The sequence below is a fragment of the Adiantum capillus-veneris genome, chromosome 20, assembly GCF_014529385.1.
Source record: "Adiantum capillus-veneris isolate H3 chromosome 20, ASM1452938v2, whole genome shotgun sequence".
Taxonomy (NCBI): domain Eukaryota; kingdom Viridiplantae; phylum Streptophyta; class Polypodiopsida; order Polypodiales; family Pteridaceae; genus Adiantum; species Adiantum capillus-veneris.
Window position 1 is genome coordinate 77,949,480 of NC_140950.1, and position 24,182 is coordinate 77,973,661.

The following is a 24,182-nucleotide window of genomic DNA, read 5'->3' on the forward strand; positions in this document are numbered from 1 at the left end:
AAAGTCAACATCACTGAAGAATCCAGGAACAATTTGCTACATAGATGTACTCTAATGCACTCAATTTGTTCTTTTCCTACACCCTAGTTGCTTAGAGTTCTATAAGGGAGGAATTTCTACCCTACACCCTTGTTGACTACCATTGTCAAGGGGAGGGACTTTTGGCCTACACTTTACTACCATTACTCTCTACGGGAGGCACTCTTTTGTACACCTATCTAGATGGGAGGCTTAGACCCCACTAGAAGGTACCTTTGACATTTGATGTGCTCACAAAAAAACACGGGAGGATTGTTAGGACTTGTGCCTAAGCCCACACCAAGGAGCTCTTCCCTTACTCTACTTTGTCTAGATTGAATGTATCTGCCTACTAGACTTGCCTACCACTATTAATTGATGCTTGCATTCACTCAACATCCTACACACACTCACCCATGGAGAGGTATGCACGACCAGTAGGAGATTTGGGCTAATATTGATGCCTACCATCATCTATCATGTCATCCAAAGCTTTCCTCAAAAGCCTATATGATAGTTCAATGTGTACTAGCATACTAGTTCAATAATCTATCCACCCTAATCTATGTACTTATCAGACAGAGCCTGCACCAAAGAGTATGGCCATCATTTGCTCAGACTAGACTCTCAACACCATCTCATTATTTGTAATGGGATGGCCCAATGGTCCTTGCTCCAATGTACCGCATTCTACACCCCACCCGCACCGCACCGCACCCCACCCGCAATGCACTAGCTCTCTCTCTCTCTCTCTCTCTCTCTCTCGCACGCACACACACACACACACACACACACACACACACAACCCCAACAACAGAATGCAATGCACTAGAATTATAACAATGGCTCAAGTGAACATAGCATAAGGCCAGTGTAAACTGTCAACCAAGTGTAGCCACAACATTATAGTGGTTGATCTTCTGGTTGAACGAGAAAACAATCTTTCTTGAAACCCTCTTTACCTGATTGCTCGCTGTAGGTATTATCATTACAAATAAATGAATAGCAGTGTCCATATGTATACAAAACTCTTGCCAGACCGAGAATCCCACCTCCACATCCTGATGTGAATGGAGCATGCGTCAATAACAAAGACCCAATCGCGTTTTAATACGACACAAAGCATGTTTGCTGATGTGAATGTCCTCTTGTATGATTCCATTTGCATATCAGAGTTATGCACTTAAACATTTCGCAGTGCTGCCAACCGTTGTTCCAAATCGTCCACCTCAGAGCTGCTGCAAATAGTTGAAATCAATCTCACACACAAGATGGGCAAGCTGATCTTCAAACAATCTAAAGAATTCTTTTCTGTGGAAGAACACTTCATTGAGCACCTAGCATTTCATCAACCATCATGCTACACTACAAAACCTTCAGCTGAGTGGCACATAAAAGAAAGGGATCCCCAACATAAAAGCTGAATCTACTTGAAGCATTTCATCCAACCTAAAGATCTCGATAATCAGGGATGCGACACAACATACACAAAGGACGTATGAAATGCATGAGAGGAAGTCAGATTCGCCCCCGAATCCAAAGATAACTTTACCCAAAGTCTCTAGGTCTTATATGCCAAGCATTTTACATAGTTTGTCACTGCCATTTGATCTTAAGAAATCAACAAGACAACTTTCTTGGCTTTGCTACCTCTTTTAAACCCATTCCCATAAATCTAACGTTACTGTTTGCAGACTACACAAAACAAAATACCCATTGATTAATCTGGTTCCATTGAAGTATACCTTGTGCCTTGAGCTCTCTTGTTTGCACTTTTTCCCTTTGGAGCTGATGAGAGCTGAACAAAGCAGAAAAGCATATCGTTTCAGGCATCTCTTTGGTTCCTATTGAAATGCTCCACTCATAGACATCAGAAAAGACAACTGCTTACCTGGGCAGCAATATCGATGCCAATCTCATCCAGCACCTGCAGGAAGGAAAAGAGAAACAACAGTTGTTTTTTTTCGATTCCACCAATTAGAAGGCATAAATGGATATGACACTCTCCGGCCACAAACCTGATTAGTCAACTCCTCTGTCTCTTCCTCGGCTTCTTCATTATCCAGAGCATCATCAATAGAGTCTGAGATCATCTCCGTCTGCATCCATGATCACAAATATTTAAAAATTTAGTATTACTCCATATTGAAGTGCGAAAAGAATAAAGCATGCCCCGATCCCACGAAATCCACTTCTCTTACAATAGCGCACTAGTGTATGTAATGACAAAATTCCCATGATGCATCATGCATAAATGCAGACAAGCCTTCACTCTGGAGAGTCTACTTAGTACACCGAACTTTGTTGTAGTAACATCCTCTTCTGTTGGCTACAATGAGTGGGATTATAAATAAAGCTAGACAAATATGCAGAAACTTCTGATGTCTATCTTTTTGCAGTCCCCTTTCACAAATCCGTATCAAACCCACACATCAGTGTCTAATAACATGGATGGAAACTTCCACTTTCATCAAAACAACTTACCTTCATGCACTAACACAAGCACAGGGAAGTGAAGACGTGTTTTTAACAGCAAAAACACGTATACTACAAGACTCTAATTAACACATAAAAAACCATGATCTGGTAGGGTACTAAGCATGTCATTACCGTCATGTCCATCTGTGCTGACTGTTTTTGAAACTCTTGCATAACCTTTGCCTGCTTTGCTGGCTCCATTTGCTGTGTTCAAGAATTATCAATCACCAGGCAATCAAGACAAAATTTGCACTGGATTAACCAAAATATGCATTAAAGGCCACTAGAAGTACACCTTATTCATAGCAGCCATGGCCTTGCTTGCACCTTTCATAGCGCCTGCAACTGCAGTATTTGCATACATCGCCTGCACAGAATATAGCCCAATGAATGCCCAAGCACGATATTATAAAGAGGCAAGACCCCTGAGAATACAAAGTTGCTGTACCTGTGTATGCGTTGCAACTCCTCGCATCTGGGCACGGCTGCCTTGTAACTTTGCTATCTGCTGCCTCAATCTGATAAGCTGCCTAGCCAAAATCTTGGTTGCTGCCTACAATACAATGATCACAAAGAGAAAAAACGTTAACAATGGCTAACAAACAGATAGAAACCAAACACATAACACTAAGATTGCAATGAACTGGGTAAAACAGCTCAATAATTACAGTCACCATCTTATATTGAGATGCAACATACAGAACGGGCATACGCATCTTTTCAATATTACCTACTAGGAAAAGAATCCTAACCGTGATTATCACGAGTGTTTTCTTTTAATCATGGTAATGCTCAAATGTGTGTTAGATGTGTTGTGCTGATCCTCATTGCTGACTCTAGTTTAGCATGCTTCACAGGTCTCTCTCTTGTCACTGCTCCCACCTCCAGTGATTAGGCGCAGGAATGGCTGAGAAGCGGCTCACTGGGCTGTTGAGGTCTGAGTTGCAGCACGAAACGCGCGTTAGCGAGAAGGAGGCCTTTCCGGCGAGGAGAAGTGCGAAAAGCTGAAAATGAAAGGGCTGCTGGCTGAGATGCAACGCTGGGGCTGATCTGCGATCTGGAGCAAAATACGTGAGGGCTTGCTGTTGCAAAACGCTAGGCTGATCTTCTGACGCCGGCTCATCTGTTGCAAAACGTTGTTGCAAAACGTTGAGTAATAATGGGCTTCTTTTATAGGGAATTTCAGGTGCCAGATCAAGTGTGCCAAGTCGGGAAAATGTGCGCACATGCCACTAACTTTATTTGTTAGTTTCTTTCCCTTGATTTTTATTTAATTTTTGGGACCCTCTTTATAAGGTCACAAATGCCCGGACATTGCAAGGCCAGTGTGAAACACCCGATGGCTGAGAGTTTCACCCGCAAAAGTGAAGGCCAGGCAGCCACGAAATGGTTGGGCCGATCGGCATTGAAATCTGACTAGTAAAAGGGTGGCTAGGCTCAGCTAAAGTCATTTAGGCCCCTCAACGAGAATAAGGTGGTGGGTACTAGGAATTTGAACCAAATGGGCAAACTGAAGCCTTCGTAGTCTATGGGCATTCTACAAGACAACTCAGCCAGAAGTCCATTTCTTCAAGAGAACACGCTTATTTGAGCTCATTGTGAACTACTTTGTGAACTACTGTGTGTGTGAGTAGTGGGTGCAGGTGATCACAACTTTAATGGAAAGCTTGCCTTCTCTATTGTCGTATGTAGCATGATGATTGCGCTCTCGAGCACCTCGAGGGCTATTCATTTGTATGTACAATTGTGGGTAAAATATGCTCGATTGCCGAGACAAGAGCCTCTTGCACAAGTACCGGATTAGCTAATTGCTAATCCCAAGCAAGTATGGGTTAATTTAGAGAGATTTCTCGCGAGAAATCTTGTCTAAATCAAAGGGCAAGTAGCCCTACAAGTGAAGGAACTCAAAGTCTCAAGGGCTACCTACATGTGCGTTCACTATGCAAAACGGAGCTCAAAACACCTTGCTTGCACGTTTAGGGTTTTGGTCCTTTTTTGTGCCCAAAAGTCCCTCAAGATTTTGAGAAGCTAGGGAACTGTCAAACAGGTTGTCTGTGCATTTAAAAGGCTAAAGAAAAGCAGAGAACCCACCCATGGTAGCTATCATACGCGTACTTTATTTAGAATACGGGACGTCTCCTATTGAAACGTAAAATACATCTCATAACATTTTCTATACTAGCTTTTTATTGCTCAAAACATTTTCTATCCTAACGTCTTTTGCTAGTTTATCAAGTCTGTTTTAGAGCTTCATGGTGCTTGTCTATGTATATTATGATTAGACATTGAAGAGTCATAGAGGAAGTGCATGACCAGCTTCATTTGTCCTTATTTAAGTATCATATCTCAAAAAGCGTATCTTATTTTGATTCTAAAAAATACGTCTAGTACACGATTGTACACCGCGTATTGAACGTGACACGTCCCATCCTGTATTGTGGCTGCTATGAATCCAGAGTGCTATATTTTCTCGCTAGATTTGTAAAAGTGCTCTAATGTGCCTGGAAAGTAATCTATTACATGGGGATTTGGTTTGTGAAGCCTTCCACTGTCGTTATGCTGAGGGAATTTTCAGCCCGATAGAAGTGGGACAGCTCGTAGAAGTTTACAGGTTTTCTCCTAGTTTAATTGGAATAAAGACATAAAGTACAGGTAATGTTAAGCAACGTATAGATCACGTAAAAGCCAAAGTTTACTGCCCTTTAATAAGGCTACAGGCCAGTTTCATGGTTCCATTGCCGGGACAACCTCACTTTTTCTCGAGAAGTGAGCCTTGGTTCATTTTAGGCGAAGACACAAAGTACAGGAACTTGAAATTCCATTAACCCTTTTATTGATGTGAATGCGCCACAGGTTCAAGGGATAATGACTAGGCAACTAGACGAGCATGCATTCAGGACACAATTGGTTTCTATTGTGAATGTGTTTAACCAATTGCTATAGAATCCAAAGTTTATGGATTTTGCAAGCACAGGTTGATGTAGAATCCCAAGCTTAGGGATTAGCAAGTACAGGTTGATTTAAAGCTGAAGAGATGGGGTTCACAGTTAAAGCACCTCTGGGCATGTCGTGGACATTCAAAGTGTGTAATTCCCCTCATTGGAAAGCTATGTCTGCATATTCGGTCGTATATGGACATAAAGAATTTTATATCATACCCTCGGACGGGTGCAATGCTTTGTTGGGAATCCCGTAGGATGTTAACACCATCTACACGAAGTGTTGGATGTCTTCAACAGAAAGGTAACCTTGCAGCATAGGGACAAAACTCACATCTTGGAAGTAAAGCTAAAAAAGGAGTCTACCCCTATTGTATCAGCTTCGGCTATCACTTTAGAACTTAAAAACCATCTTTCTATGTACTTGATTTTTGCACGTAATGTTTCAGATAATTGTCAGTTGAATTTATTTGTGTTAGATAAAGAAAAATCAACATTTCTGCAAGAGTTTAGTGATTGTTTCTCTGATTCATTACCGTCTCAATTGCCGCCGAAGAAACCTGAGGATCATGCGATAGATTTGATACCAGGTTGTAGCCACCAAAAAGACCTCCCTGTAGGATTAGTGCGGCCCATCGGAAAGAGATTATAAGCCAAGTAGAGTCAACCCCTATTGTATCAGCTTCGGCTATCACTTCTGAACTTAAAAACCATCTTTTTCTACGTACTTGATTTTTGCATGCAATGTTTCAAATAATTGTCATTTGAATTTATTCGTGTTAGATAAAGAAAGATCAACATTTCTACAAGAGTTTAGTGATTATTTCTCTCATTCATTACCGTCTCAATTGCCGCCGGAGAGACCTAAGGATCATGCGATAGATTTGGTGCCACCACCAAATAGACCTCCTTGCAGGATTAGTGCGGCCCATCGGAAAGAGATTATAAGCCAAGTAGAGGAACTGCTAGAAAAAGGGTTGATTCAACCTAGTTCTTCACCCTTTGCTCTTTAGTGCTCTTAGTGCAGAAGAGATGGCTCTTGGTGCATGTGTATTGACTACAGTCCGTTCAACAAGAATACTATCAAGAATAGATTTTCCTTTTCCAAGGATTGATGATATTCTTGATCGCCTAGAGGGTTATTCTCAATCGTCAACAAGATAGATCTTAAGAGTGGATACCGTTGTTAGATTTACACCACTTTGTTGCTTCACACAGGTCTAGGGCACTTCCTTGTACGGCTAGTGTCACCAGGTTGGCCACCCATAGCATAGTTTGTCCCTTGTTCGGTTGCCCGAGTTTGGGGCCGGCCGCCCACTTGAGTTGGGCGCCCACCTTGGGCGCTCATATATACGAGACCAAGGTGGTACACATTTCATTATCATCTGGTCATTGTGTATTGGGTCTTCTGCTCATGGGAGTCGATCTGCCCCCTCTTCACCATATTTTGCATTTGTGGTCTACTCTCTCTCTCTCTCTCTCTCTCTCTCTCTCTCTCTCTCTCTCTCTCTCTCTCTCTCTCTCTCTCTCTCTCTCATGCTTCCGCACACGCACACTCTCATATGGTATCAGAGCATAAGGCTCTTCATGTTCTGGCGCCTCACCTACAGAGGTACTCTCTCCCAAGATCACATCTGCCATCATTTTTTGCATCAGCCAGGCAAGCGACAGGATGCTGAGTTTCTGTACCGGAGGGCCCCTCTACCTGCGTTTTTGAAGATCTGCATGGCGACCATCTTCTGGATGGTCTCCTCGTAGGAACACCCCTCCCTCTACCTGCATTTTCAGAGAGCAAATCTGCATTTTTTGGACAACACCGCCTATGTTTTTGGGGCTGAACTGCCAGCATTATGTGGACAACAATACAACATTTTTTGCAAGAGGGGCCAGCGTTGGGCCTTGCCCAGTGGATCTTGCTAATCCTACACAGCTCGGCATCCGATGCCTCGCCGTCGAAATTCCTCTACATCTGCTATAGATTTCCGCCATATACACTTGCTGTTTTGTCTGTTTACAGACCATCAGGGGCAGTGACTTTGATTCCCCGCCCTCCGGAGCTACACCATCTGCACCACTCCGAATCCTGCTGAGCACGCTAAAAATCGCTGGACAACAGCGTTTTCATCACCTCGCAGTTCCGTTTTTGGGTGGACAGCAGCCCCATGGCTTGTGTTTTCCACAGAGGATGAAGTTACCTCCTGCCAGGACACCATCCAATGGTGGTCCATGCGGTATCTCGGTGATTGTTGCAGTGCACGGTATCTTCGACATCGGCTTGATCATCTACGGGTGTACAATCGTTGGGAGATCCATTCATTCCAGCCATTATTGGGCGGTTCCGCACTCGAAAGGGGACTCGTGGTTTGCTTTGGACACACCTATACACTCATCAGAGGAGTTCACACAAGATATGGCCATGCTCATGGCATATGGGATTCCGACATTCCTAGGGAGAAGACACCACCATCTTTGGTGGACACCACTTACCACTTGACCTCGACACGTCCGATCACTTGCTTACATAAGAGCATCTACATGAACTTAGGGAGATGATCTTGGTTCTCTTCTTGGACAAGTTCATTGCTTGGATCTACACACTGGAGTGGGACTTCAATGCTTTGAACTCTCCTGGAGAATTTACCCGCGAGATGCGGGAGATCAAGCATTAGGTGACTACATCCGGAGTTACCCAGAGCTTGGCTTGGATGGTAGTGCACTCGCTCTTCTACACTCCTGACCATTTGGATTGCTACCTTCAAAGTTGCTTACAGTCACCCTCGGTACCCTCACAACAAAATTATGCCCCGACCTAGGCAATAGGCCACTCCCAGCTCTTTCACATTAAGAGCCACATCCAATCGCGGTTTGGTGGCGTTGTTGGCGCAGATTCTGGTTTGGTTGACACTGGAGGATTGGAGGCAGGAGATACATGCAAGACGGCGCATACAGATTGGCCTGGCCTTTCCTCTTCACAGAGGTTATTCACAGCGTAGACTTCTCAGCCTGGCTTCCCTACTTCTACACGATGATTACGGTGCCGACAAGTTGGTCTGACCACACCTCTTCTCAGAGGCACTTCACACAGCGCAGACTGTTGAGTCTGGCTTTCCCCTCACCTTGGATTACCCTACCTACTGACAGGACACCATCCAATGGTGGTCCATATGGTCTATTGGTGACTGCTACAACTTTCGGTAGCTTCTACAGTGCAGACTGCTTAGTCTGGCTTTCCTTGATTCAAAGGACATTTACGACGCAGATTGCTACATCTGGCCTTCCTGGAGTTTTACACAGCTTAGCCACCTAGCCACACTGGGTTGCAGGTTCATGCATTGACAGGCTTCTGATCATTCTCGTGACGGTTCCTAAGCATCCCCATTTTCTCTAGGACTTCTCAGTCTAGCTTCCCTACTTCTGCACGATAATTACGGTGCAAACAATTTGGTCTAACCACACCTCTTCTCAGTGGCACTTCACAGCGCAGACTGTTGAGTCTGGCTTTCCCCTCACCTTGGATTACCCTACCTACTGACAGGACACCATACGGTGGTGGTCCATGCGGTTTATTGGTGACTGCTGCAACTTACAGTAGCTTCTACAATACAGAGTGCTTAGTCTGGCTTTCCTCAATTTGGAGAACGTTTACGATGCAGAGTGCTACATAAGGCCTTCCTGGAGTTTTACACACCTTAGCCACCTACCCACACTGGGTTGCAAGTTCATGCTATGACAGGCTTCCGATCATTCTCATGACGATTCCTAAGCATCCCCATTTTCTCCAAAAGGTTTGACTACAGACACCACAAATCCTATTGGGCAAGACACTTGCAGGTCTATTGGCACTTCTTTTATGACAAGGAGTCCTTTTCACACTTAGTTCGGGACCTTCACGCAGCATCTTGGGGGTGTTAGATTAACACCACTCTGCTGCTTCACCGAGGTCTAAGGCACTTCCTTGTACGGCTAGTGTCTCCGGGCTGGCCACCCATAGCATAGGTTGTACCTTGTCCGGTCGCCTGAGTTTGGGACCGGGCGCCCACCTTGGGCACTCATATATATATGGGGCCAAGGGGGTACACATTTCATTATCATCTGGTCATTGTGTATTGGGTCTTCTGCTCATGGTAGTCATGGGCACAAATCTCTACAATACTTGGACTTGCTGACGATGAGGACGACGACGAGACGGGATGAATGTGGAAATGCTAAGGGACTGAAATCTGCAAATCTTTATCTGCTGAATTCTAACTCTCTGTCGGGGACGATGTCGATGACGACGATGCGACGACGACGCAGTGAAAACGCAGATGCTGAAATCTGCGTTTTCCGGGCTGAAACTGTAAACCTTGCGGCAACTGACCGTGCGGCGAGGAACTGCTGCGGAAGGTGAGATCTACGAGGTTCGGGACTTGATCTGCGGTGTCTAAGGGCTGAAAACTGAAAACGCTGAGGTTTCTTGATGTTCCGTCGCGGTGAATCTGCAAAACGCTGGGTTATGATGCAGATGCAAAAACGCTAGGGCTGAAAATCTGCAGACCTGTCGCCGGTTGTCTTGCAAATGCAAAACCCTAGGCTGATCTGATGTTCTACTGTCGCCGGAATCTGCAAATGCAAATCGTTGGCTGATCTAGTCCAAAAACGCTAGGTTGTTGCTGTGGAGCAAAAACGCTAGGGCTTGGGGTTCTGCTGAGAAGTTGCATGTTGAGCGTGTGCTCTTGCTGCCTCTTCTGCCAATTAGTGCTAGCCTAGGTTTGCTTATATACAAACTTACTCAATTTGCCCTACGTACTTTCCAACAAAAGTCACTTAAAAATAATAAGTGAAAAATGTCAAAAATACGAAAAATAGGTTAAATGCCCTGGAAAATTCCCCTGAAGGATTCTGATGGATACTGATGGGAATGCTTATGATCATGTTGTGTACAACCGGCGGATATGCATCTACTCTAAGAGTCTGGACATGCACAGTCTGCGAACAGACTCACAAAAGTGCCACATCACTTCTAAATCTAGACTGACTGGACTAACTGAACCCTTGTCGTGTTGTAGCTTGTCCACGAACACATAGGGTTCAACCGTCAATTCCTTATCATCATGGGCTCGATTATATGAAGGAATAGTATGCTACTCATGAAGATTTCACAAGAATCTTTAAACAATTGTTAGATGCACAACGCCATGAGCACGATCTCCTCAGGAATGGTTTCATAATAATGCATGGCAGACTATGTGTCACCAGGCTACTACGACAAAGTTATGGTAAAAAGTGATGTCCCCCCGTATGCAGGGCATCGTGGTATTAATGTGACAGTGAAAGCAATCACAAGACATTCTTTTATTGGTCTACTTTGAGGAGTGATGTGGATGCCTTTGTGCAAGCATGCATAATTTGACAAAAGATCAAGTTTGACAGGCAAAAGGCACCATGCTTGTTACAACCACTACCTATTCCAAATAAGCCATGTCAAAGTATGGCTATGGATTTTATTTGTGATCTTCAAAGAACACCGACAGGAAATGATGATACACTTGATTTATTGAGTGACCTTTGGGGGGTAAAAATAAAGTGAATCATAGTAGACTAATTCAGCCTGCTCGATCCAGCCTGCGCCTCCTATATAGGCAGCCCATCGAGCGCAAGAAGGAGTAGAAGAGGCAACACCAACAGAGCACTTGCAGACCTAGCATTTGCAGGCTAGAGCCCCAACGATTCCAGCCCTCTTTCTCTCAACGTTTTCAGCCAGCAGTCAATAGCGTTTTCAGCACGTTTTTAGCATCAACAGACAGCAAGCGTTTGCAGCAGTACATCAGTTTTCAGCCGACATTACATCAGCCAGTTAGACCAACGTTTTGCTGCCACTTAGTTCAATGTTTGCAGAGCTCAGTCACCCAACATGTTTGGCCTCTCCATCATCGCGTTTTCAGCCAGCAAGACATCCCCGTCATCGACATAGCCACCAACAGAACCGTCGTCGACTCCATCGTCTTCGACACAATACGAGTCATTGTCGACTTCACCAACTTCAACACACAACCGTCGTCGACTTCACCGTCTTTGACACAGAACCATCGTCGTCAACAAAGACCCTTAGTACCTCTTCGTCGACTTCATGGTCTTCGAGATAGACTTCGTCATCGACCTCCCCGTCTTCGACATAGAACCCGCAGTACCTGCGGTAACCGTCATCGACATCATCGTCTCGACATAGACCATCAACACCTCGGTCGTCGACATCATCGTCTTTGACATAGAACCTCAGTACCAGTACCCAACATCAGTACCCATTAGCATCAGCATCATTGTAGTAGCATTGTGCAAGAATAAAGAAAGTACTTGCCCGAGCAACAAAGCAAGGGGGCCCTTGAGAGTTGGGACCCGACATCCCTATGTCATCTCTTTTCTCTCTCATGTCTCTCTCTTTCTTTCAATTCAGTTTAGTTCTTTCTTCTTCCAAGTGAAGTAAAGTGTCCTTTGTGTTTGTGTGTGAAATACTAGATCCGAAAAAATCCTTATTCTATTCCGTTGCACCTGACATCCATGGACAAAATCCCAAGTTAACAGTGAATTTCCACACACTTAAGAGCAATTTACAAAACTTGGTGAGAAATTAGAGTACGCTGAATTCTCTGTTTTTGGCCCCCAACTTGCACCAAAACACCTTTTGGGTGATTCCCTAGCTTCCCCGAAGCTCCTGGGACATGTAGGCATCAAAACTGGCCAAAACCCTAAACCTGCAAAAAATTACAGCAAGCTATAATTTTTTGTTTTGCGCTACGATTTGTGTGCCGTGTAACAAACTGCTGAGGTGGCAAAACGCTAAAGAATGGAGCCAACTTGCAGATGTCGGACAAGGGGCCTAAACCCTAAGAAGAACGAGTAACAGAAGAAGTCCACCCAACTTATGGGGACTCCGTCCAATGGGACCCCAAGTGACATAAAGGATTAAAATAAAGCAAGACCCGCACACACGCAAAAACTGATGGCGTGGCAGATTTTCGAAAATTACGCTGACATGATGACGTGGCATGCTGTACGGATTTCCACGTTTTGCGCTGGCTGATGACGTGGCAAGCTGGACGGATTTCCGTGATTTACGCTTGCAGCTTTTGAGCATTGCTTTTGGACCAAAAGCTTTTGAGTTTTGAAGGCTTTTTACTGTAAACTACTTGTGGGGCCTAGGGCCTTTAAATATGAGGTTAGGGCTCATTCTTTGGCATGCTTCCTGGAGAAGGTGCAGAGTCTGGAGTACCGCCTTGTACTGTGTTGATGCAATATAGAGAAATACCGTAAGGGGCGCCAAGGTTTGGGGCCAATACTTTCTGTGGTGGAATTCCGCCACTCCGTGTCGCGTGTCATCTCTCTCTTTCAATTCAGTTGTTATTGAAGTGTTGAAAGTCTATTCAGTCTGTTCTTTTCCATTGGCACGTGGTGTCCGTCTTGTGACAATGGTATCAAAGCATCAGGCATGTGCTTTACTGAAAGCATACCGATCCTACAAAAGAGCAGACAGAGCTATTGGAATTTTATTTAAGGTATCCCACCCCGACTTACTAGCCACTCCCACCCTAACTTCATCGCGCATCGAGCGCGCTCCGTTCTTCACCGCTCATGTCTTACAGGGCATAAGCCAATTAAGATCACCTGCAAGAGAAGGATCCAGATTTATTTCAAGTCACTGTTTTTCTCAGAAGCAGTGCTATGCAGATATTGATGTCTACAGCTACCAAGCAGCATACTCCAAGGACTTTGCAAGCTTTCAAGAAAATTTTTCTCCGAAGTTATATGGTTTCTGACATCTTCCTTCGGAGTGCAACTTCAAGCAGAGTGGGGTTATCCTGAAATGCTTGCCATGGAAACCCTAGCAGATTATAACTTGAAATTTCTCGACATCTCTCAGTAGATGTCTCTTCACGAGCAGATGACCTTGGAGGTTCAGTGTGATTGCTATCTCTTGGGACTACCATCGCCGCCAAAGAAACACTGTTTGTCCAAGCTGATGGACCATGCTGTGCTCGGCTACGACCTCATGGAAGGAACCTAACCCTAATTTTTCATGCAGGTTTCAAGATGGAAAGTCAGTCGACTTTTTGAGCTCGACTGATGTCGAGATTGCTTTTTAAGTTTGACTTCTGTTTGAAAACTTCTTTGGTGATCTTGTTTGAAATTTGTTTGAAATGTATGGTATCTATTTTGAACCTGTTTTGGTGCAGATTTGAATTGTTTGACTCTGGTTTGATATTGGTTTCAATGATTGGTGATTTTACTCCCGCCTGGAGAAGAAAGAAATACTGTTTTGGTATTGTTTGAACCTCGGAACGACGCAGGCCGATGCCTAGGGAGCATTTCATTGTATGCTAGAAAACCTCTGAACGACGCAGACTGCGGTCTGGGGAACATTTGGTTGTACAGTCCTCTGAGCTCATGGTCCGAACCTTTTTAGGTTATTTGCGGGTGGAGTGACGAGGTAGTCGTTGAGTAGCTTCATACCGCAGACCGTTTGTCTCGGGGGAGTGCTCAACGGCGGCGTTTGTTGTGTCTTTTAACATGCATATGTAAGCATTTGTGTTGCATTGTAATGTGCCAATTACTGAATATTCCTAATTGGATGAGATTGCCTGGGTATGTAATTTTTTAGTGCATCAAGACACCCGTGGAAGATCAGTACGGTCTGGGTGTGATGGCTAATTTTACTACGCCAGAATATCAAGAGTTCCGATCTGGAAGGAAAGAGAAGTTAACTCCTTGATCAAAACAACCGAAAGGAGAAGCTAACTCCTTCATCAAAAGAGCAGAAAGGAGAAGCTAACTCCTTGATCGAAACAGCCGAAAGGAGAAGCTAACTCCTTCATTAATAGAGCAAAAAGGAGAAGCTAACTCCTTGATCAAAACAGCCGAAAGGAGAAGATAACTCCTTGATCAAAAGAGCAGAAAGGAGAAGCTAACTCCTTAATAAAAAGAGCAGATTGTCGCTTGGAATGTCTCTCAGAATGACCCTCGGAAATTTTTTTGTAGCTAACTTGAGCTGTTTTGCAGATATGCTGTAGTCGCGGACGATTATTCTCTTTCAAGAAGGGGAGATGTAACAAATTGCTAACGTGGCAAAACCCTAAAGAATGGAGCCAACTTGCAGATGTCGGCCAAGGGGCCTAAACCCTAAGAGAACAAGTAACAGAAGAAGTCCACCCAACTTATGGGGACTCTGTCCGATGGAGCCCCAAGTGACGTAAAGGATTAAAATAAAGCAGGACCCGCTTACACGCAAAAACTGATGACGTGGCAGATTTTCGAAAATTGTGTTGACATGATGACGTGGCATGCTATACGGATTTCCACGTTTGCGCTGGCTGATGGCGTGGTAGGCTGGACGGATTTCCGTGATTTATGCTGGTAGCTTTTGAGCATTGCTTTTGGACCAAAAGATTTTGAGTTTTAAAGGCTTTTTATTGTAAACTGCTTTTGGGGCCTAGGGCCTTTAAATATGAGGTTAGGGCTCATTCTCTGGCATCCTTCCTGGAGAAGGTGCAAAGCCTGGAGTACCGGCTTGTGCTGTGTTGATGCAATATAAAGAAATACCGAAAGGGGCGCCACGGTTTGGGGCTAATACTCTCTGGGGTGGAATTCCGCCACTCCGTGTCGCGTGTTGTCTCTCTCTTTTAATTCAGTTGTTATTGAAGTGTTAAAAGTCTATTAAGTCTGTTCTTTTCTATTGACACGTGGTGCCCGTCTTGTGACATGCAGATCACTCCTATGGGTAGCCCGTGAGCTCTCGTGTAACATTTAATGCACTAGTAACTTGTGTGTAGCGGAAACAAATAACATAGTAAACATTTCATTAAGAATCAGTTCCTAATGAGGCTTGAGCATAGAGAGAGTACTTAATTTGAGAAAATAACATAGCAATTTACACCTAGCTAATTTGGCATTGACAATACTTGAAAAGAGAAAGAAATATAACAATTGACAACAGTTGAGGACCGGATTTACATGGAGCCGGTCCCCCCTCCATAAAGGCTTTGTATTATAGCTTCTTCCATCAAAGGAGACTTTTGTACAATACAATCTTTGTGTTCCTTGACAAAACTAGTTGGTACAATGAAGATGGAAGCTTCATGCACCAAATTATGCTTGAAAAACACACCTAATGTTCTAGCTTCAGTCGCAAGACCTCACACACCTTCAAAAATGGTGAGAGCTAGCAAGGAATGATGATAGATTGAGAGGAAGAAGATGTATGTTACGAGAAAGAAGTATTCTCTTCACATAATCACTCTTATAGCATAGCTTAGCTTAGTAATTAGCACGATAGAGGAGATGAGCATGCCATTGAAGCTTGGCTCTTGGTTGGATTTGCATTCCATAGCCAAGAGTTGGTGACACATCCAACCCTATGTGTCTGTGGACAAGCTACAGCACGACAAGGGTTCAATTAGTCCAATCAATCTAGATTAGAAGTGATCTTGGCACTTTTGTGAGTCTATTCGTAGACCGTGCATGCCCAGTCACTTAGTGTAGATGCATATCCTCTGGTTGCACACAGCATGATCATAAGCATTCCCATCAGAATCCTTCGGGGGAATTTTCCAGTGCATTTAGCATATTTTACTTATTATTTTTAAGTGACCTTTGTTGGAAAGTAGGTAGGGCAAATTGAGTAAGTTTGTATATAAGCAAACCTAGACTAGCACTAATTGGCAGAAGAGGCAGCAGGAGCTCCACCGCTCAACAGGTAACTTCTCAAGCAAAACTCCCCACCCTAGGCGATTCCACCTCAAGAAGAGCCTCTTAGCGTTTTTGATTCCTCATCGCCTAGCCCTCTCAGTACTTTGCGTTTTTCAGCAGATCTTCACCGCAAGGACCCCTCAGCCCTAGCGTTAGTAAAAAGCCCAGATCGCCCTCCCTTCTGGCTGGCGTTTTTCAGCAATGAAGCAACTTCAGTTTCAACCATAAAGACCATTAGTTTTGAGCCTACAAGAAGTGCAGTTTTCAGCCATAAAGACCAGTAAGAAATCAACATTTTCAACAAGCCAAATCAGCGTTTTTCCGCCGCAACAGACTTCAGCCATTAGCATTTTTTGAACAGCAGTAGAAGGACCTCAGATTTCAGCCCATAGCGTTTTTGGACAGCAGATAAAAGGTTGCAGATTTCAGCCCTTGGGTCGGTCTCACCATCACCGTCGTTGACACCGACATAGCCTAGACTTGCATCAGTCACATGCATTCAGTTTGTACCAGTTTGTGCAATCATAAGGAGACCACTCTCGCCGACGAGAGTGGGGCCTTCAAAGGAGGGTTTTACGTCTCTGGTGTCGTATCTCTCTTCTCTCTCTTTCTCAGTCTCATACACTTGGACACACTGTGTCCATTCACTTTGTTCACGATCATAGCATTCTCTCATTAAGAACGGAAGGCTCTCCCCTCCATAAGAACAAAAGAAACCTTGAGCATAGTTCAGAGCACTCATCTTGAGCAAAGCGCAAACATTCATTCCGCTGCACCTAACATTGGTATCAGAGCTTTGGAAGTGTTCTGTATCACTCAAGGAAAGAACAACAAGAATCACAAGAATTTTTTTGCTTGTTGTGGTCGCAAGAACCCAAGTTCGCTTGGGCGTATCGATTCCTAATCATGTTTTTGAAGAGTGACAGGAATCCCAAGAAAGAAAGGCTTGTCCAACCTCCCCTTGTGCCTCTTTTCACTCATTGAGAGCGGACCGTGAACTTAGCAGCCGGCCAATCGACCTGAGGTGGGAAAAAGCAACCTTGGTGTGAGCGCAAGGCCGCCAAGGGGGTGCGCCCGCGGAAAAGAGCAGAACTCGGGTGAAGAGAAGATCCTTCTCTAACACAGATTGCAAGCGAAAGAAGAACCTCAAGAACCTCAAGAACCCAAGAAACCAAGACCCCAAGAACCCAAGTTCCTCGTGAACTTAAGGACCCAAGACCACAAGAACCCACGACTTCAGAATGGTCATCACTTGAAGCGGAATGGATACTTCGCTTAGAGATGATGAGCACGAGAGAGGCCAAGAAGAATTTTCCCCACCAATCCGACCCTCCCCCTTCCCCATCTACGTCAAGGATTGCACTAACTCCTATGGAGGAGTTGGAGCAGATGTTTATGAGAAGGAAGTTAGAACTCGAAGCAAGAAATGCATAAAGAATGGCAGAACTGGAACGCAGACACGCAGAAAAAAAAGGAGAAAGAGGATCAGAAAGAGACGCAGCAAGAAAGCCAGCCAAAGCAAGACAAGAACAGAGCGACCGACACAGGAAAGAGTTCTTGCGACTTTTTTCTCAAGTTCAGGCACAGATGCAAGAGATTTGGGAAAAGGGGACTCTCTCAGTCTCTTCTTCTCCCAAGCATGACACATAGGATTTGCATGATTATGCGAAGCATGATGATTTGAATGCCAATGATTTGCATGATGATTTGGATGACAATGACAAGCATGATGATTTGCATGATCAAGATGTGATTTCTCACAAGCATGATGATTTGCATGAAGATGACTTGATTGTTCACAAGGATGATGGTTTTGTTGATTCTTTTTCTAGCAAAGCTAACTTCGTTGCAGATTCGATCAATCACGACGATCGATCTTGGCTCTCGAGCCTAGGTTCAAAGAATCCTCACAGGAAGTATTATGTGTTCGCATGATTAGTACGCACGCATTGTACGAGTGTTTCATTCATAATCGTTTTCTATATTTTCGTCAGCGTCTTTATGTGATCCCTTTTCCTAGGCATGACATATTGTACGTTGAGCACGTTTCACTCATGAATGAGCACGAATGCGGATTTTTCATGAAAAGCTGAAAAGTATGCATTTAAGGAAGTCACATTCCATGTCTCTTCCTTGGCATGACACGGTTGTAGAAAGAGCACATGAAAGTATGAGCACCAAGCATTGGCATTTCCGCAGTGAATTTCCACAGTTGATTACTTTAGATCATAAGAGAAAGATTCGATCTAATTGTTTGCGTGTGTGTGGTGAACGGTTTGGCACTACGTCTCTTTGTTCATCTACATTGCATGCACAATCTTTGAGGAAGACAAGATTTTTTCCACTCGCTTTACATGGAATGGGTATGTTCATGGTTTTGTGTTGGAAATAGTTTCAATTTTCAGCCGTAGAGATTCTTGAAGAAGAAAGAAGCATGACTAAAGACGAAGTTGAAGCATCAAAGGAGTCACAGGAGACTTTGTGTCGCTTTCAGCGCGGCTTATAGAAGAAGGCATTGCAGACCTTTATCAAGTTCAAGTATCGCACGACCCACACATCAGAGTGGGCCGGCGAAGAGTCCCTTCCAAAATTCCGGATGCTATTGGTGATCTCCCTCGATGCCATACAGTTCGGTGACACATCCAACCCTATGTGTCCGTGGACAAGCTACAGCAGGACAAGGTTTATATTAGTCTAGTCAATCTAGATTAGAAGTGATCTTGGCACTTTTGTGAGTCTATTCGTAGACCGTGCATGCCCAGTCACTCAGTGTAGATGCATATCCTCTGGTTGCACACAGCATGATCATAAGCATTTCCATCAGAATCCTTCAGGGAATTTTCCAGTGCATTTAGCCAAATTTACCTATTTTTGACATTTTTCACTTATTGTTTTTAAGTGACTTTTGTTGGAAAGTAGGTAGGGCAAATTGAGTAAGTTTGTATATAAGCAAACCTAGACTAGCACTAATTGGCAAAAGAGGCAACAGGAGCTCCACTGTTCAACAGGCAACTTCTCAAGCAAGACTCCCCACCCTAGGTGATTCCACCTCAAGCAGAGCCTCCTAGCGTTTTGATTCCTCATCGCCCAGCCCTCTCAATACTTGGCATCTTTCAGCAGATCTTCACCGCAAGGACCCCTCAGCCCTAGCGTTGGTAAAAAGCCCAGATCGCCCTCCCCTCTGGCTGTCGTTTTTCAGCAATGAAGCAACCTCAATTTCAACCATAAAGACCATCAGTTTTCAGCCTACGAGAAGTGCAGTTTTCAGCCATAAAGACCAGCAGGAAATCAACGTTTTCAACAAGCCAAATCAGCGTTTTTCCGCCGCAACAGAATTCAGCCATTAGCTGTTACGAGACTGGGCACCCTCCTGTTGTAGTGGTTAACTGCAATTGGGATAGCTGGGCGTAATGGTTAATTATGTGCTGTCTATTTATTTTACTAATTGAGTTGATGATGATTTTGTAGAGTGGAATGCGGGGAGTTGATGAAGAGGCGACGGCAATTATTCTTGGCCATTTTATAGTTGCACAGTATCTTAGAATCTCATTTCAATAAGCCACTATGGCTCTGTAAATATTTGTAGTGGGAACTCCCCTTATGGGTCATGCAAGAACTAATGAGCTTCACTAATGAACTAATGAGCGTTTTGCATCAGCACAGAATCGGCTCCTGACATTTTTGGATCAGCAGAGTCTCATAGCGTTCTACAGATTCTTCGCGACAAGACCCAGATTAGCATCAACGTTTTCAGTTTTCAACATCAAGACACCGCAGTAGAAGTCCCGAACCTCGCAGATCTCACCTGCTCGCAGCAGATCCTCACCGCACCGTCAAATCCACCGTGGTTTGCAGTTTCCACCCGAAAAAGCAAATTTCAACATCTGATTTTTCAACGTGTCGTCATCGTCATCGCCGTCGTCACCGACATAGAGTCAGAATTCAACAAATAAAGATTTGAAGATTTCAACCCTAAGCCTTTTCAGATTTCAGCCCGTCTCGTCGTCTTTCTCATCATCGTTGACATCGTCCGCAAGTCCATGCATTGTAGAGATTTATGCAATCAATAGTAGACCGCTCTCGCCATAGAGAGTGGGGCCTTCGGAGGAGGGTTTGACAACATTCTGGTGTCATATTCTTCTCTCTCTCTCTCGGTCTCAGCACCTTCATTCACAATGTTTGTCACTTTAATTGTAATCATTTGCACTCTCTCACTAAAGGAACGGAAGGCTCTCCCTTACGGAAGTAAAAGGAACCTTGAGCACAGTTCAGAGCACTCATCTTGAGCAAAGTTCAACATTCACTTCCGTTGCACCTTACAGATAGCGTACTCATCTATCATAGAAGATAGATCCTTGTGAGTTGCTATGGACACCGCATTCACTCTCAGTCTTCTTGAGAGTGTATCGGCTACTTGATTATGCTTGCCAGCAATGTGAGCAATATGAAAATGAAATTACGAAAGGAAATTTGCCCACCTCATTTGTATGTCGGAGATCTTGGTCTGCGTCATGAAGTACTTAAGGCTTTGGTGATCCGTTCCCAAAATAAAAGGATCCCCAATAAATAGTGCTTCCACGAGTCTAGAGCATGTAGAACTGTTAAGAGTTACTTCTCATATATGCCTAGAGCTTGCTCAACAGGGTCGAGCCTTCAACTTTCATAGGCTATGGTGTGCCCTTCTTGTAGCAAAACAGCTCCAAGGCAATCACCATAAGCATCACATTTGACCTCAAATGGCTTTGAGAGATCTGGTAGTGTAAGCACAGGTTGAGAAATAAGCTTCTCTTTAAGCTTTTGAAAGCATTATTCTCCTTGGTGAACCATATATACTTTACGTTTTTCTTGGTTAGGTCATGTAATGGTCCTGCGATTTGTGAGAACTTTTCTATGAAGCGTCTATAGTATGCACACATACCTAAAAAGCTTCTTAATTCATACCAATTCCTTGGATTAGGCCATCCTTTCATTATCTACTATGATGGATCCATTTGGATGCCATCTTGAGAGATAATGACCTAATATTGAATCTCTTGTAAGAAAAATTCACTTTTCTTTCGATTTATATAAAGCTTATTCTCTCGTAATACTTGAAATATTACGTGGAGGTGTTGCTTGTGATTATATCATCAAAGAACACTCCAGTAAAGGTTCGGTGAGGCCTGAATAACTTCTCCATCAAGCGATTAAATGTGGCTGGTGCATTGGTCAGGCCAAAAGGCATGACAATGTACTCATAAATACCAAATGTAGTCCGACATGCGGTCTTTACAATATCTTGATCAACTATCCTTATTTGATGGTAGCCACTTTTTAGGTCAATCCTACTGAAGTAGGTCGACCATTGTAGCTTATCAAATAGGTCTTCTACACGTGGAACGGGAAACCTATTCTTGAGAGTGATTCTATTTATTGCTCGATAGTCGACACACATACGTGCTGTCTTTCTTTTGCACTAATAACACTGGTGAACAAAATGGAGATGAGCTAGGCCTAACCATGCCTTTCTCAACCAACTCATGCACTTGCCGCATAATCTCCTCTTGTTGAGCTTGAGAAATTCGGTATGGGTTTATTAGGCGGTGAGCTTCCTGGAAGAAGTTCAATTGCATGGTCGTCATTGTCTCGTTTGGAAGGTAGTTCACAACGGATATCGGTAATAAAAACATCTTGAAACCCCTTGAGGAAATTGGATAACTCTAGAGCTAAGCAACATATACATCGGGTGAAAGCCAAAGTTTTCCATCCTTTAGTGAGGCTACAAGCCGGTTTGAGCTGTGTTTTGTAATCCATTTAACGAATGGACTGGACCGACACGCTCCTCTAACCTAGACCTACATGCTCGTCATGTCAGATGCCCACCGAAGTGTAATAACATCTGTCACAATGCTTGTACAATCCATTTATGCAAGAGGGTTTCAAAACTGAAAAACCTAATCTATTGGACTCCTTTGGACATACAGATCTTGACAACATGCTCACAAAGGCTCACAAAATTACTAGTACTAATCCTCCTAGGATTCTAGACACTTCTATCTAGGGATAGGTGCAAAATTGGCTCTAGGAGTCGATGAAGCATGCATGTCCACATGGCATACAGAGCCATGTGCACATGCAGTTGTATCTTGTTCTTGCAATATAAAGAAATACCGAAAGGCGCACCAAGATTTGGGGCTCGTGCCATCTAAAGTGGAACTTCGCCACTCCATGTCTCGTGTCGAGACTCTCTTTTTTATTCCAGACATGGTATCAAATTCACTATGTTGTGACAGCTTGGTCTCATAGGTCATTTTGGCCTTTTGAAGAAGTTAATATATCATTTCATATCTCTCTCTCTCTCTCTCTCTCTCTCTCTCTCTCTCTCTCATAATAGGTCTTGAGTTCAACTCTCCTCGTCGGCTAGATCTTTAAGGTCTCTTAGGATAGTTTCCTAGGACATTAAAACTCTCTTCTTCTTTTCCCTCTCTCCCTCTCTCTCTCTCTCTCTCTCTCTCTCTCTCTCTCTCTCTCTCTCCACTTGTTTGAAATGCTAAGCACATGTCTCAGTCTGTTCTTTCAATTGGCACACGGTGCCATCTTATTACAGTTTAACCACTAAAAGATTATGGTGAAGAAGAAAAATGATCTAAAGCTTGTGGCTACATGAACAAAGGGGAGAGACGAGATCACTCTAAATTGTTCTAACATCTACACGAGCATTGCATTACTCGCATGTCTAAGGGAAGGGGAGTTCTACAATGGTTTTCATCCAAAATAGATCTTTATAGCTACTCTTGAGATTATGACCCTAATAATTCATACTTTTGTGGACAAGACCTCTGCATTCTCACTTCAAAGTTTCTTATTGCTTTGCCATCATGCGCATCCCAAAGCAGTGAATGCAGTTAGACACCAAATAGTAGAATTCAATTTCAACAACTAAAAGGTGGTGCCCTACTAGCTTGATTTAGGTAGCTAGTCAACCACAAGGTTGCAGTACTCGTACTTATTAATCTACTCATAGTGTATATATAATATGTATTAAGCATAATACATGGTATTAACATGTGCACCATCCAAGTGTAGGGACAAAAGAAAAAAGAAAATAACAAACTAAGTAGCTCACAAAGTTGATCGAGAGGATGCTCAAGAAGTGTGCACCTCATTTCCAGTCTTTGCAGTTTTCTTGATCTCTGCAACAAGCTTCTTCTCCTGCAGCAGCACAATGACACTTTATTGAAGAACTTGGACGAGAAAAAAGTTTAGAAGGACAAAATAACACAAAATCACTGAATGAGTTACCTCTAACTGTAGAGCTCCAATTTCTCTTTCAATTCCTAAAAGAAGACTGAGGTTCAAATTGAATTCTCTCTCTCTCTCTCTCTCTCTCTCTCTCTCTCTCGCTCGTGTGGGGGTTGGGGGCCTCTTGGCATTAACAATACATTTCGTTTTATCGTGTGTTTTGTGTGCTTCAGGGTGTAGATAGCTTAAAGCAAACAAGCTGACTTCCGTGATGAAGTGAAAAAAAATGCTGATCCATAGACTAAACAACTGCACTCGGAAAGTGACAGGTAAAACCTCTGGTGGCAACCGCTGTTTCCCTTTTGCTGGTCCGAAGGGCATCTGAATGGGCAATCAATCAGATTGGTGAGATGTTAAAAATGTCGGGCAAAGTCATTCGTCTAAAAGAAAAAAACCTAATTTGCAGACGAGATCAGAGAATACAAAGCGCCCATGAAGCAGCAAGAACCTAAAAATAAAGGCAACGATCTTTACCTTTGGCGGTGGCCTTCTTTCGAAAGAGATTCATGGTGTCTGTGTGTGTGAGCTGAGCTGCAGACAATGCTGGGCACGAAGCTGCTTGGGCTTGAAGTAGAAAGGATTTCAAGAGCCAACAGGGAAGTATACGGTCCCTTCGCCTCTCTCTCACTCTCTCTCTAGAGCTCTTTCTCTCTAGATTGCTCGCTCTCTTCGACGAAGGCGCTCAAATTTTGACCGTTGCCAGCGCGTCAAAATGCCTCCGTGCAGACCCAGGCACAATGTAGAATC

At 43.8% G+C, this 24,182-nt stretch overlaps 1 protein-coding gene across 2 annotated transcripts; it reads right to left on the bottom strand.

Annotated features, from left to right (window-relative positions):
• Window positions 1-834: 834 nt before the first annotated feature.
• Window positions 835-24,182, bottom strand: VPS2.3 (vacuolar protein sorting-associated protein 2.3). Of its 2 annotated transcripts, none has more exons than XM_086492606.1 (11): window positions 23,910-24,182; window positions 23,712-23,756; window positions 23,436-23,470; window positions 23,295-23,345; window positions 2,945-3,049; window positions 2,792-2,863; window positions 2,629-2,700; window positions 2,037-2,117; window positions 1,910-1,945; window positions 1,764-1,816; window positions 835-1,256 (listed from the first exon to the last, which is right to left on the bottom strand). In XM_086492606.1, the coding sequence occupies exons 1-11, from the start codon at window positions 23,941-23,943 to the stop codon at window positions 1,202-1,204; spliced, it is 639 nt and encodes a 212-aa protein (XP_086348732.1). In that variant the 5' UTR covers window positions 23,944-24,182; the 3' UTR covers window positions 835-1,201. The 2 variants fall into 2 exon arrangements, with proteins under 2 accessions (XP_086348732.1, XP_086348733.1); XM_086492607.1 differs by having other exon boundaries at window positions 835-1,253; window positions 23,910-24,181.